This window comes from Ciona robusta, chromosome 4, assembly GCF_009617815.1.
Source record: "Ciona robusta chromosome 4, ASM961781v2".
Lineage (NCBI taxonomy): Eukaryota > Metazoa > Chordata > Ascidiacea > Phlebobranchia > Cionidae > Ciona > Ciona robusta.
In genome coordinates this window covers 5,704,580-5,715,984 of record NC_143238.1, presented here as the reverse complement: position 1 = coordinate 5,715,984, position 11,405 = coordinate 5,704,580, and the positions used below count along the sequence as shown (strand labels likewise).

The 11,405-nt window shown below is 35.6% G+C and overlaps 3 protein-coding genes across 3 annotated transcripts; 2 read left to right on the top strand and 1 right to left on the bottom strand.

Moving 5' to 3' along the window:
* Positions 1-100: 100 nt before the first annotated feature.
* LOC149737053 (potassium/sodium hyperpolarization-activated cyclic nucleotide-gated channel 2-like) lies at positions 101-6,224 on the bottom strand. The gene is made up of 10 exons (XM_089875961.1): positions 4,858-6,224; positions 3,974-4,156; positions 3,678-3,806; positions 3,345-3,506; positions 2,706-2,930; positions 2,096-2,245; positions 1,611-1,742; positions 986-1,111; positions 501-645; positions 101-310 (listed from the first exon to the last, which is right to left on the bottom strand). The coding sequence occupies exons 1-10, from the start codon at positions 5,512-5,514 to the stop codon at positions 153-155; spliced, it is 2,067 nt and encodes a 688-aa protein (XP_089732087.1). The 5' UTR covers positions 5,515-6,224; the 3' UTR covers positions 101-152.
* A 97-nt stretch (positions 6,225-6,321) lies between these two features.
* Positions 6,322-9,171, top strand: LOC149737052 (lysophosphatidic acid phosphatase type 6-like). Its single transcript, XM_089875980.1, has 4 exons — positions 6,322-6,923; positions 7,185-7,339; positions 7,559-7,755; positions 8,220-9,171. Exons 1-4 carry the CDS (start codon positions 6,428-6,430, stop codon positions 8,620-8,622), a joined length of 1,251 nt encoding a protein of 416 aa, XP_089732106.1. The 5' UTR covers positions 6,322-6,427; the 3' UTR covers positions 8,623-9,171.
* On the top strand, positions 9,153-11,275 carry LOC149737051 (protein mono-ADP-ribosyltransferase PARP16-like). The gene is made up of 4 exons (XM_089875983.1): positions 9,153-9,317; positions 9,380-9,520; positions 9,899-10,102; positions 10,396-11,275. Exons 1-4 carry the CDS (start codon positions 9,153-9,155, stop codon positions 10,954-10,956), a joined length of 1,071 nt encoding a protein of 356 aa, XP_089732109.1. The 3' UTR covers positions 10,957-11,275.
* The last annotated feature ends 130 nt before the right edge of the window (positions 11,276-11,405 follow it).

The following is an 11,405-nucleotide window of genomic DNA, read 5'->3' as shown; positions in this document are numbered from 1 at the left end:
TTAGTACAGATCTTTAATTATAAACAGATTGGTTTATCGGAAATGTTAGGCACATACGGTTAAAACGAGTTGAACCCAGTATAGAAACATAAACCACACAGACTGTTTTGTATATTCTGTATTCACAAATTTACACTTAACAATAGGCGTGCTTATTTCTTTTTAGCAGACTTGTTGTAATCGTCTAACATTCCCGATGATTCCTCGGTTATTTCACTAAGGTTGCTGCTTCCAGGTTGGCTGCGCTCGCGGGGACCATCTAGCGGTATTATAGAACATGTAGACGTGAAAGAATCTTGAGCGGTATTATCTGTTTTGGTAAAAACAAGTTGCTGCTAAAAAACACTTACTGAAACTGGCAAACAAGTTTTATATATACATTAGTATTGGGACCTTAAGTTAAAATTATCGCTTGGCTTAAAATGTACTTTTATGTAACAGAATACCCGTGTTATACCGACAGCCTTGCAAGGGTAAATAAATGACATACATATTCGTACCTTTCAATCTAGCTTGTGCAACATGCTGTAACTTGGCTCGCTGTCTTGGAAATTCCTTCAGAACTTCGTTGAAATCATCTACAGACAGTGAGTATAGGTAGCAATACGTCTCGGCTGTCACGCTTGCAACTCGTCGTAGGTTTTGCTGAAAAAATACGTCATTCCAACACAAAACCACGAATGTATTACTGTGGGGTAAGATGGCATATCGCAGGGACCCAATCATATATGTGCCATCTTATCCCGTCCTACTGTATTTCAATACAAACAATGAAGATGGGATACCTTTAGCACATAATATCCAAATATCCTGATCGTGTTTTAAACAATTAACAATGGTCTATCGGAGTCGTGAGGATATGATTTTACAACTCTTTAAATGTTCTTTGTTTACTATCAAACGGGACGAGGAAAGAGAAAAAAAAGATTATCTCCCATATATGTCCCATCTCACCCCACCATGTATTTTAATTCCACTACCATACCTGTAGTAACGCTATTTCTCCGAAATAACATCCATCAGATAAGCTCTGTTCAATTTTATGCTGGGCGGACTTGATCGTGACTGTACCTCGGTTGATAAAATACATCTTCTTACCTTCTGTTCCCTCCTATATGAAAATAGACCCAATACGTTATTGCAATAAACAGTAATAATGTATAACATATAAGCAATGTACTTTTTAAACATGTGCAACAAACTTTGTCATTCTGTTGAAGACGACTGTATTAAGGTGGCTGTACACAGTATCCGGAATTCGTCCGTTTTGTCTGTTTTGTCCGGATTTCGCTGCCGCATGCGGAACTCGGTAATGGGTTTTCCTAAGACTTCGCAAGCGAATTCGCATGCCGGATACTGTGTACAGCCACCTAAAGTCGGTACGCAAGCTGAACAGGTGTAGTAGGAAGGGTAAGATGGGACATGTTTTTATTCTTTTTTCTCGTCCCATTTGGTAATAACCAAAGAATATTCAAAGATATTAAAAATACCACTTTTACTTTAAACACGATCCAGAAGCATGGGACATAGGTGCTAAGAAAATCACATCGTGCCCCACAGTACTATACAATATTACTTAGTCACTGGTTTTAACAATAAACTCGCTGTACCTTGACAATAACTTCATCATTGAGAAAAACTTCAAAGTTAAGCTTTCCCAACATTGCGGCCACGAAACTTGGGTCAGCTTCGTTGAAAAATGGAACTTGGTCGACCAAATCTTTGCAGTTGTATTGTATTACCTGTGAGTGCATCAGTATGGTTTATACATGATTATTTAAAGTTGTTACTGTATAAATATATAACAAGTGAGTCTCGCCTGCTTAAATGTATAGGCATTGGGGGTTAATAGGTTTTGAACCGTATTTCTGCCATATTTCTGTAGGCAATGGCGTTATTTCAGAGATATCTGTTTCCTTTATTATCCAAAACTATGGATAAAAGCGGAAAAATCGTTCGACAGTCGAAACGAATTTACAGATATGCGAAACAACAAAAACCAGACCCATTAGCTTGGTTGTTAACACTTTATAATAAAGATTTCGTAGCCCTGTACTATATACCAACTGTTGAAAGATGAATTGGTACCAATTACCTCGTCTCTCAAGTTATGGTTCAATTCTGTCAGAATCCGTTCTTCGTCAAACATTTTTCCTTGGAATCGGTTCTCATAATAATCTGAGATCCGGTGACGTAAGCCAGAAGGTAGTTTGCGGAATTGCATGTATTCCTTCACTTGCATGTACTTAGAGATATGGTTTGAGTTAGGGTTTAGTGACTTTAAAGTTCTGTCACCAAAATAAGTTTAGGCGTCAAGTGAAAATCTTTTGGGAAGCTTGGAAGCTTTTATTTATATGTTCATCCTAATATATATTGTTGAATAAATGAATGTTTCATATTTACCCTGGTGTGGCGGGCAACGACAGTCGTTATAACACAGATGTTCTGTTTCACACGCCCGTGCCCGCTTGCAAGTTACCAGCACGTATGGAAGCAATATATGACATAAAACCAATTCATCAATAACTTTAAACAAGTGAGAACAATATAAAAAAGGAATTCCCATAGGTATATAACTGATCTAGAAAATGTTGTCATATCAGATGCATTTACGGAATCTATGGATATGTTTCGATTCCAATGTACTTCTCTTGTGGAGTCGTTCATTACACACCGCAAATCAATATTCTATTGACGAAAGTTACCTTTTCCTTGTAAGCCCTTTTCGATGCGTCCATGGATTGAATCAAAGAGGTTGCGTTGCCAATAAAGAGAGCAAAGCACATTGCACCAGAACACATGCTAACATATGTCACCCATACATCAACTAAGCCTTGAGGAGGGAACAAACCGTATCCAATGCAAAGCATATGGCTGGTGGACTTGAATACTGACCACGAGTATCGCTCCCAAATCGTAACGTTGCTCAACTGAAAATTTGTATTATTGTGCATTAGGTGATCCAGGGTACGAATGTTTTACGCGGACGTATGTTAAAAACTATATTATGTGGTTCATATATAACACGCACTAAATTATGTAGCCGTGTATAACATAACGTATAGTAGGTTGGGGAAAGATGGGACTCCTTTTGATTCTATTTTCGTTTCATTTGGTAGTAAACAAAGAACATTCAAAGAATTTTAAAACCGACTGCCATAGATCATTGTTAATTATTCAAAACACGATCAGGATATTTAGATATTATGTGCTAAAATTGTCCCGTCTTTCCCAACCATACTATACAATGAGTTACTAATATGATTTTAAATTAGCGATAAATTTTAGTAACATACTTAGTATAGTTTTAAATAGGGTTGGTTTATATTGATTGACAAACTTACATGAAGATTACGGTCTCGAACCCACGTTTTCTCCGGAAAGTCGAGAAACATAGGAACCATGTATTGGAGACAGCCATTGAAATGACAAATAAACAACATTAGCATAATAAGATTGAATATTCGAGCGAAAGCAAGCGCCATCTCGTATTGGAAATTGAATATCTGTAGAAATTTTACAGGCATACGCAACTTGAAACATTTGCCAGTAGACAAATAATATCGTAAAATCGAGAAATTGGCTAAAAAGATTGCTCGTAGAAAAAGATTTTACATGTTTTCTCGTAAATTTAAATGTTAGGTGTCATAAAATATCCAAAAGTATCGTGACGTCACCTCCTCCCATTGTTTCATGTACCGGATGAACCTCGACAGCCGCAGGAGGCGCAACAGAGCGAGAATTTTCGCGAATCTGAGCAAGCTAAGAGCTTTGAGGCCCGTCTCTGCCATTGAGGAGGCCCCGTCCTGTGGAAAAAAGTAATTATAATTGGAATATTATGTTTTCAGTTATATTGACTTAGTTGGAATCACTTTTTTCATTCATCGATTATCTTTATTAAATCAATGCATACAAATGTATTCACATTTCTGTCCAAGCTTTTAAATAATGTATACTACGAGTCTATACTTACGATTATTGTAAAAACCAGATCGAAAGGAAAAGTTGAGACAAGGTCAATGGTAAACCAAGTTTTAAGGTACATCATTCGTATTTGTTTCGGATCCAAAATCACTTCACTGTCTGGCCCATCAATTACAATTCCAGTCCGAAAATTGATAATAATATCGGTCAGGAACCATGTGTCGGAAACGGCCTGGAAAACAAAATTAATATCTTACATTTTCCACATTCAAAAGCGTCAATGACGTCTAAGTTGTTCGATTTATTACGTCGGCGCAATTTTACCACATTCTTTCTATATGGCCATAAAATCGTAATTTCGGTATGATCTATATACACCATACAAAACTCGGGTGGTCTCAAGCCCGGTTTGCCGGTTTTATTACATTTAAAACTGTAAAATAATACGTCTTCTTGTCAATAATCCAATATTGGTTATCACAAAATCCGATAAAATGCCCACAGAGTGTTAGAAGCGATTGATACCAATCAATTAAGTGCTCCACAAGAACGGTTTTAAATATCATATAGAGTAGACTATAGAGTGCTATATGCAATTTACTGCAGCCGTCTGTTTTTTGTATTAGAAGGTCGTATTCGTGTTTTTACAAGGACTTTATTTCAATCGTTCAGGCTTAGCCTGCCTAATCGATTTTAAGTCAGAAACGATGATGTTACGTGTAGTTTGGAGAGGGCACGAGAGTTCTGAAATCGTTAGGTGTTGACGCGATATTTATATTACGGTATACACGGAAAAGCATGGTTTGGATCTAAATGCAGTTTTTCTGTCAAATACTTCGATACAGCCTTTGGTGAAATTGTTGTAACTAACATTTAAAAGCGTTAAGTGGTGTCAAAAGAACAAGTATATATTGGGAACATGATGACACTTACTTTAAATGGCAACCAAGCAGAATCGTCGTCCTTCCAGAAAGAAATGATAACCGGGATTAAAATGATGTTGACCAGCAATAAAACCAAAGTGAACGAGTCCCATATAAACCGAAAATTACTGTAAGGGTGAATAATCCAGCTTCCGGCCTTTTTCAGACGTTCCTGTTCTTCAATCACTGCTTTTTCACTACCGTAAAGTTTCAGGGACATTTTATTCATTGGAATCGACATTGAGCCCGTCACGCCCCGTCTAAAAGACGACTTATCTGGGTGCAAATGCATGGCGCTGGAAATACTCCCTTGTGTAACTGAACGGGATGATACGAGCTTCTCGACCTGTTTTCGTTCCTTTTCTAACGCCTCTCTTACGTGTTCTTCTTCTTCTGCTTTAATATTTGCTTCGAACTGCTGACTTTTTCTCCGGACGAGACCCGGGTCCATGTTCATAGCGAGATAGCTAACAGTTGGTTCCGATGCTATAACCATATTGTTCGTGAGGTTATTGGTAGACGCCTCAACGTCATGATCATCAACTTGAACCGAAAATTGCGGTACATCGCTGCTACTTTCGGTTGCTAGGAAAATCTGAGGTATTTCGGGTTTTGGATCATTTTTGCTCTCATTTGGTTTTGAGCCCACTTTCCGTTTCGGAGGCATCTTTGTGGGCTCTTAATCTTTACTTCGAGATAGGTTATTTATGCCTAAACCAGGAAATTATCCCGCGGCAAACATATTTTACTTGGATTACAAACAGTGCAATTCATTGAATTATACGTTTTACAATACAAATTCTTTAAAGTGACGTGTAAATCTTAATTGTTACTTCATAGAAATAAACGTATAACCGTATTAGTAAATGAAAACTAAAACAGTATCACTGTAAACAAATATTTAAATACCACTAACGAAAACATGCACTTCAAGCCCCTAAAACAACGTTATATCTCTTTAGGGAGATCTGTTTTCAATTTCGGTACTTTTTTTAGCTTCGGAGGAAAATGTGAAACGTCAGACAAATCTCAATCACGGTTCGTGGTTTCGCTATTTTGTTAATAGGTAGATAATCAAACGTTGATTGATTATAAACATTTAGTATTAAGTTATTCATGGCAAAGTTATCACTGATATTACAGTTTTACAAGAGTATAACAGACATTAACGAGTAACAAATGTATAACTGTGGACAATGTAAGTAAAAGTGTCTGTTCCTGTTCAGTCTGTATATCCTAAATATGTAACGAATATTATTTAAGTTATAAATATTTGAAGATATAGTGAAGAAGATGCTAGTGAAGAGTCTCCCCCCCCCCCTTATTTGCTAACCACTAACCCCCTAACCATCAACACCTAACCCCCTAACCTAGGGGTTAGTGTTTGGTAAATAAGGTGGGGGTGAAGATTCTTCACTAGCACCATGAAGAATCCTCCCCTACCTTATTATCTAACCACCAACCTCCAACTTCCCAATACCCTATTCTGCTAGTGCTATGTACCGAGTCTTCTTCACTAGTGCCAAAGATATATGACATTCAAGTTATAGCAGGATAAATAGGTACTATTCACAAAGGCAATGCAAATGGCGTTGTCAAAGCAAATTTTTGCGTTCAGTTCTGCTACTGTTGCATTTCACAGTTATATGTATTGGAAGAAAAATTCAATAAATGGTCAAGTCCAATGCCTTAAACAGGCAGATGAGAAATTTCGACTTAAGTTGGTCCAAGTTGTTTTTCGTCATGGTGCACGGACTCCATTATTATCCCCCGAATATTTGCCAAAGATTGAATACACAGAGGAACAAATGAAGCATCCAAAACATACTATAATTCCATACCAAACAGTTGGTTTAGATGAAGAAACAGTTAAATTGAAGCTCACCATTGGTAACTATGGTACAGATAACCATGGCTTACTAACAGGAGTAGGAGCTGAACAACTCTATCAACTTGGTCAGCAGTTGCAAGCACGTTATATGTCAAATGTAAAGTTTATTGAAGATGAATCTGATGTATATGCAAGATCAACTGCCATACAAAGGACTGTTGATTCTGTGAGATGCGTTCTTGCTGGTAAAACTTGTTTTTTACACAACAGTACACTATCAAAATAAATAAACATGTACTATTTTTACTATAGTCATTGGCTTTTTCTCTTTAAGTAATGTAATATAAGGAAAAGCGGTATTAGGTGAAGGATACTCGTATGTTAATTTTTAGATATGATATTTAATACCCATGTCATAAAATTAAAAAAAAAGGTTATTAATACTATACACTACTTTAGGCTAACAAGTGATGAAGTAACCATATGTTATGACCAATATTTCTTAGGTCTGTTTCCTGAGCAGCAAACAGCTTTCCCAATTCACGTTGCTGCATCCAAATCTGAGATCTTATATCCCAACTTTCAAGTTTGTAACTACATTGTTCAGTTGAACAGATGGGTGTGGAAAAATCCAGATTTAATCAAAGGATTTAAAGAAATTGTAAGTATTAATGGCAATTTTTTTGTTTAAATTGTAAATAACTGGACAAATGTAGTCACTATGTAGTTAGGACTTTAAAACCTTAATTACATAACAAAAATACATTAAAACATTTTTCCTGGTAATGAGATAGTGCCGAAATGGTATAGACCTATAACCAATTTCCCTATATTATCATATCGAAACATTTAAATTTATTCACATATTTCCCATTTTCAGAGAGAAGACATACAGCGTAGATTAAACATATCACTGGAATACAACGTACACTTGGTCACATTACGCGACTGTTTGTTTGTACACAAGTTCCATAACATGCTTCCTCCCGAGTTTAATGTACCTGATGTACTTGAACATTTGGATGAAGTTTCTGTTCGTATCATGGATTATGTGTTTGCTGGCCATGGAGAATCAAGGTGTGCCAAGAGTCATTATGATTTTTAGATTGGTAGCAGTTCAGACAGCTAGGACTTTTAGGTGTTTGACATGACATCACCTACAAACTTGTGTAATTAAATGATACATTCCCTTTCAGCTGTATGCATTTGTATATATTAAAGACTTGTATTTACCATAGACAAATTGACATTACTTGGAAGCAGTTTCAAGCATGGATCATTTAATTTACAAATTCACTCATAAAGACTACAGCATACAAGTTATACAAAAACCTAAACTCTAAGTTCGTGGGCGTGGCAAATTTTAAAAACTTAAAAGTTATAACTGCACCAGTCTGCAGATAAGACATTTGTTTATCTATTTTATGCGAAAAAAAGTTATCTATTTTATGTGAAAAAAGTATGACAATCAATTCATGGCATCTTCACAGTGAATTTAAAATGTTTTACTCCAACCGTAACAATGTGTTTTATAATTCCAGAGACATAAGTCTTAAACTTGCATCTGGTCCTTTACTTGTCAAACTGCTGGAAAACATGGATGCAAAAATAAAGGGAGAAGAAAAACATAAGTTAATGCTGTTTTCTGGCCATGACACAACTCTCATACCCCTGCTTCATACTCTGAATATAAATGATTCAAAATGGCCGCCATATGGTGCTAACATTACATTTGAACTGTATGAATCAACTACTGATAAGAGTCATTATGTGAAAACATTGTACCAGAATAAGGATCAAGTCCTGCCTGGTTGTAGTGATGTGATGTGTCCGTTAAATGAATTTAAAGCTGCCATGTCAAAGTATTTTGTGTCTGCTGATCAATATAAGCAACTTTGTAATGTCACTGATGATAAATTCTTGCAACGAAAACATCAGAATTAAATGTTTAATTCACAGCACAACGATGTTCAATTATATCATTGCCCTAAGTAATTTTACACCCTTTTCATAAGAGTGGTGAATTTAACAGTATATCAGTTTTTAATTAATGTTTAGGTAAATTGTACATTATACAGTGTTAATACTTATAACCACTGTACATCAATGTGATAATATATCACATACAGCGGTATAACTGTGTTTAAGCACTATGCAGTAGAGATCTGTATAAAAATTTAGAGATTATGTGAATAATTGTACTTAATTTACTCAGTAAGGATTTTCACATATATATCTGTTTTTATTCTAAAATCATTTGTTTGGTTAGCAGTCATTAGTTTGAATAATCTGCTGTAGCATGGCATATCTATTATTTGTTTATTTAATGATTTAGATTTTAATTTGTGTGGATTTTTATTGTAGGAAAATTTCATTGTATTTTAATATAGTTGCCAGTTGGTGTTACCATTCATTTAAAAACCTCATTTAAAAATCGTTTTTGTGTCGAAACTCGTTTAATTTAGTACCAATTCATGATTTTCTTTGATCTAGGTGTTAGAAATATGGACATTGTGTCCTGTGACTTTCTGTATAGTTTATGTGTTTCTGCTGCACTTAACTATAAAAGAGACAGTTTGTTAAGACCGTTTCCACCTTTCTTTGTAAATGAAGATCAAGAAAAAGCGTTTGATGATTTGGTAAATATTTAAAAACTACCTCTTTCTATTTTCACAACGTTTTAATCCCCTTTTCTTCTCAGATAAAGACAGCAACCAAATTACCTGCTTTGCACAAGATACAATGGAACAATACAGATCATATTAATCCAAAGTCCATCCAATTATTAAAGTGGGTCATCAACCCAAAGACGTTTCATCTCACACTTGCTGATAATAAAGAGGTAAAAAACATAGCAGGTTTTTATATATGCATGTATCTGTAATATACTTTCAAAGTTAATCTCTTTATGTCTGTTAGGGGGTGGTAACACTAAACAATTAATACAATTGTTAAAGAAATCATGCTACTTGATTGAGGGGTGATTCTGCCAAATAAGTAACTGATCAATTTATACAAACAGGGAAATTTAGATCTTGTTTTATAAACCCTTCTTCGCATAACCCTAAAGCATTGGAGTTGTGTAATTGTCACCCATTTAATTAAATACATTTTACTTCTCATTTATCTTGTTATAACAACTCATGTGAATTCCCAATTTTTTTGCTTTCAACTTTCATTAGTTCGAGGAGACAAAATAAAATCTTTCCTTTATTTACAGTTCCAAAAGTTCACCGAATTGACAGCAGACATTGATCCACCCCACGCTCCAGACTATCTTTTCAAAGTTGTTTATAACGACAAGAAAAGTGAGAAGTTTCAGCAACTTGCAGAAGAACATTCTTTAATGTACGCTTACCATGGAAGTAGGGTCGAAAACTTTCATTCAATATTGCATAACGGGTTGCGAAATAACTTGAACAAGGTAAGTTATTATAAAAGGACTGAAAGAGAGTTCATTATGGGTTAAGATGCAACTCGGGGGGAATTCAAATGCCATATAATAAGATACTATTGCTACAAAGGTTTTGTAAACAGCAGTGCTAAGTTAAAAATATATCTACTCTTAACAAAATATCACTAACCTATACTTTGCTGTTTACACAGAGTAGAGCAATTTGATTTTTTTTCATATTGGCTATATTTAAAAATTACTGTGGAAATTACTGTAGTAAACCCAAAATATGCCTGATAAAAATGATTATATTTGCATTCTAGGTTACACTCTTTGGAGAAGGGATCTACCTCTCCAGTAGCTTCAAAGTATCCGCACCATTTAGTCCAACAGGCACAGCTTGGTCCAACAGCTTCTTTGGCGACTCAATAAGTTGTGTTGCTCTTTGTGAGTTGATTAACCATCCGGATGTAAAATGCTCCGTGGAAGCGGTAAAGGAGGACTCCAAGGACTCCAACCTCCGGAATCGCTCTTCTGATCCTTGTTCTTCCCAAAAGTCTTCCAAACATCGCTCCTACATCAAGGGTAGTGAAGGAGGACAAATCCCGGATAAATACTTTGTAGTCCGAAACGACGAACTGGTCCGAGTAAAATACATAGCTCTCTTTGCACCTAAAGCTGATAAAAAGCTCATTTCCAACGTATTATCTGGTAAAACTGTCACACCAACTGAGAGGAGAGGATTTTTCGCTCGCCATCAATTTTTTCTTCTCATGATTTCTTATATTTTTATTCTTTTTCTTATTGGATTTTTTAACTCTTCAGTATTCACCGCATGGTGGCGCAATAGAGCACACCATGAAGAATCACCATTTTTACCCTGAAGTTTTTTAATCACTATTTAAGAGAAAATGGTTTACCCTATTACCTTTAATGTATAAACATGGGTGTTATATACAGAATCTACAGGTATTACTTTATATTTACCTTTCTATTATTCCTTTATACTTTTTCTGCTCATATTACTATACGATATACTATGGGATACCATTAGCACAAATGGGACGATAAAGGATGAAAATATGGACCATCTTACCCCACTCTACTACATGTAAAAAAGCAATTGAAAAGTGCACTTAAAACTGTGTAAATTGTTACCGTATTGCCTATCATTCATATTAAATATAGCTGGGTGTGCCTTGTCATGGTCTACCTTTTATTACTGAGAAATGTTTGTCTAAGTTCGAAGTAGCTGTCTTTCTTATCATCGTAGGGTAGAGTGATTGCTTAATAATGACGTTGGTTCCCAATTTCTCATTTTGGATGAAGATTT

What these genes read in the sequence shown, in the direction of transcription:
- LOC149737053 (XM_089875961.1), bottom strand. Translation starts at nt 5,514, where the DNA reads ATGCCTCCGAAACGGAAAGTGGGCTCAAAACCAAATGAGAGCAAAAAT. An exon ending in ACATGAAACAATGGGAGGAG is followed by an intron (nt 3,507 to 3,677) that starts GTGACGTCACGA and finishes AAATTTCTACAG; the next exon opens with ATATTCAATTTCCAATACGA. An exon ending in GAGAAATAGCGTTACTACAG is followed by an intron (nt 646 to 985) that starts GTATGGTAGTGG and finishes GTATTTTTTCAG; the next exon opens with CAAAACCTACGACGAGTTGC.
- LOC149737052 (XM_089875980.1), top strand. Translation starts at nt 6,428, where the DNA reads ATGCAAATGGCGTTGTCAAAGCAAATTTTTGCGTTCAGTTCTGCTACT. An exon ending in TGTGAGATGCGTTCTTGCTG is followed by an intron (nt 6,924 to 7,184) that starts GTAAAACTTGTT and finishes AATATTTCTTAG; the next exon opens with GTCTGTTTCCTGAGCAGCAA. An exon ending in TCAAAGGATTTAAAGAAATT is followed by an intron (nt 7,340 to 7,558) that starts GTAAGTATTAAT and finishes TCCCATTTTCAG; the next exon opens with AGAGAAGACATACAGCGTAG.
- LOC149737051 (XM_089875983.1), top strand. Translation starts at nt 9,153, where the DNA reads ATGATTTTCTTTGATCTAGGTGTTAGAAATATGGACATTGTGTCCTGT. An exon ending in CACTTGCTGATAATAAAGAG is followed by an intron (nt 9,521 to 9,898) that starts GTAAAAAACATA and finishes CTTTATTTACAG; the next exon opens with TTCCAAAAGTTCACCGAATT. An exon ending in TGCGAAATAACTTGAACAAG is followed by an intron (nt 10,103 to 10,395) that starts GTAAGTTATTAT and finishes TTTGCATTCTAG; the next exon opens with GTTACACTCTTTGGAGAAGG.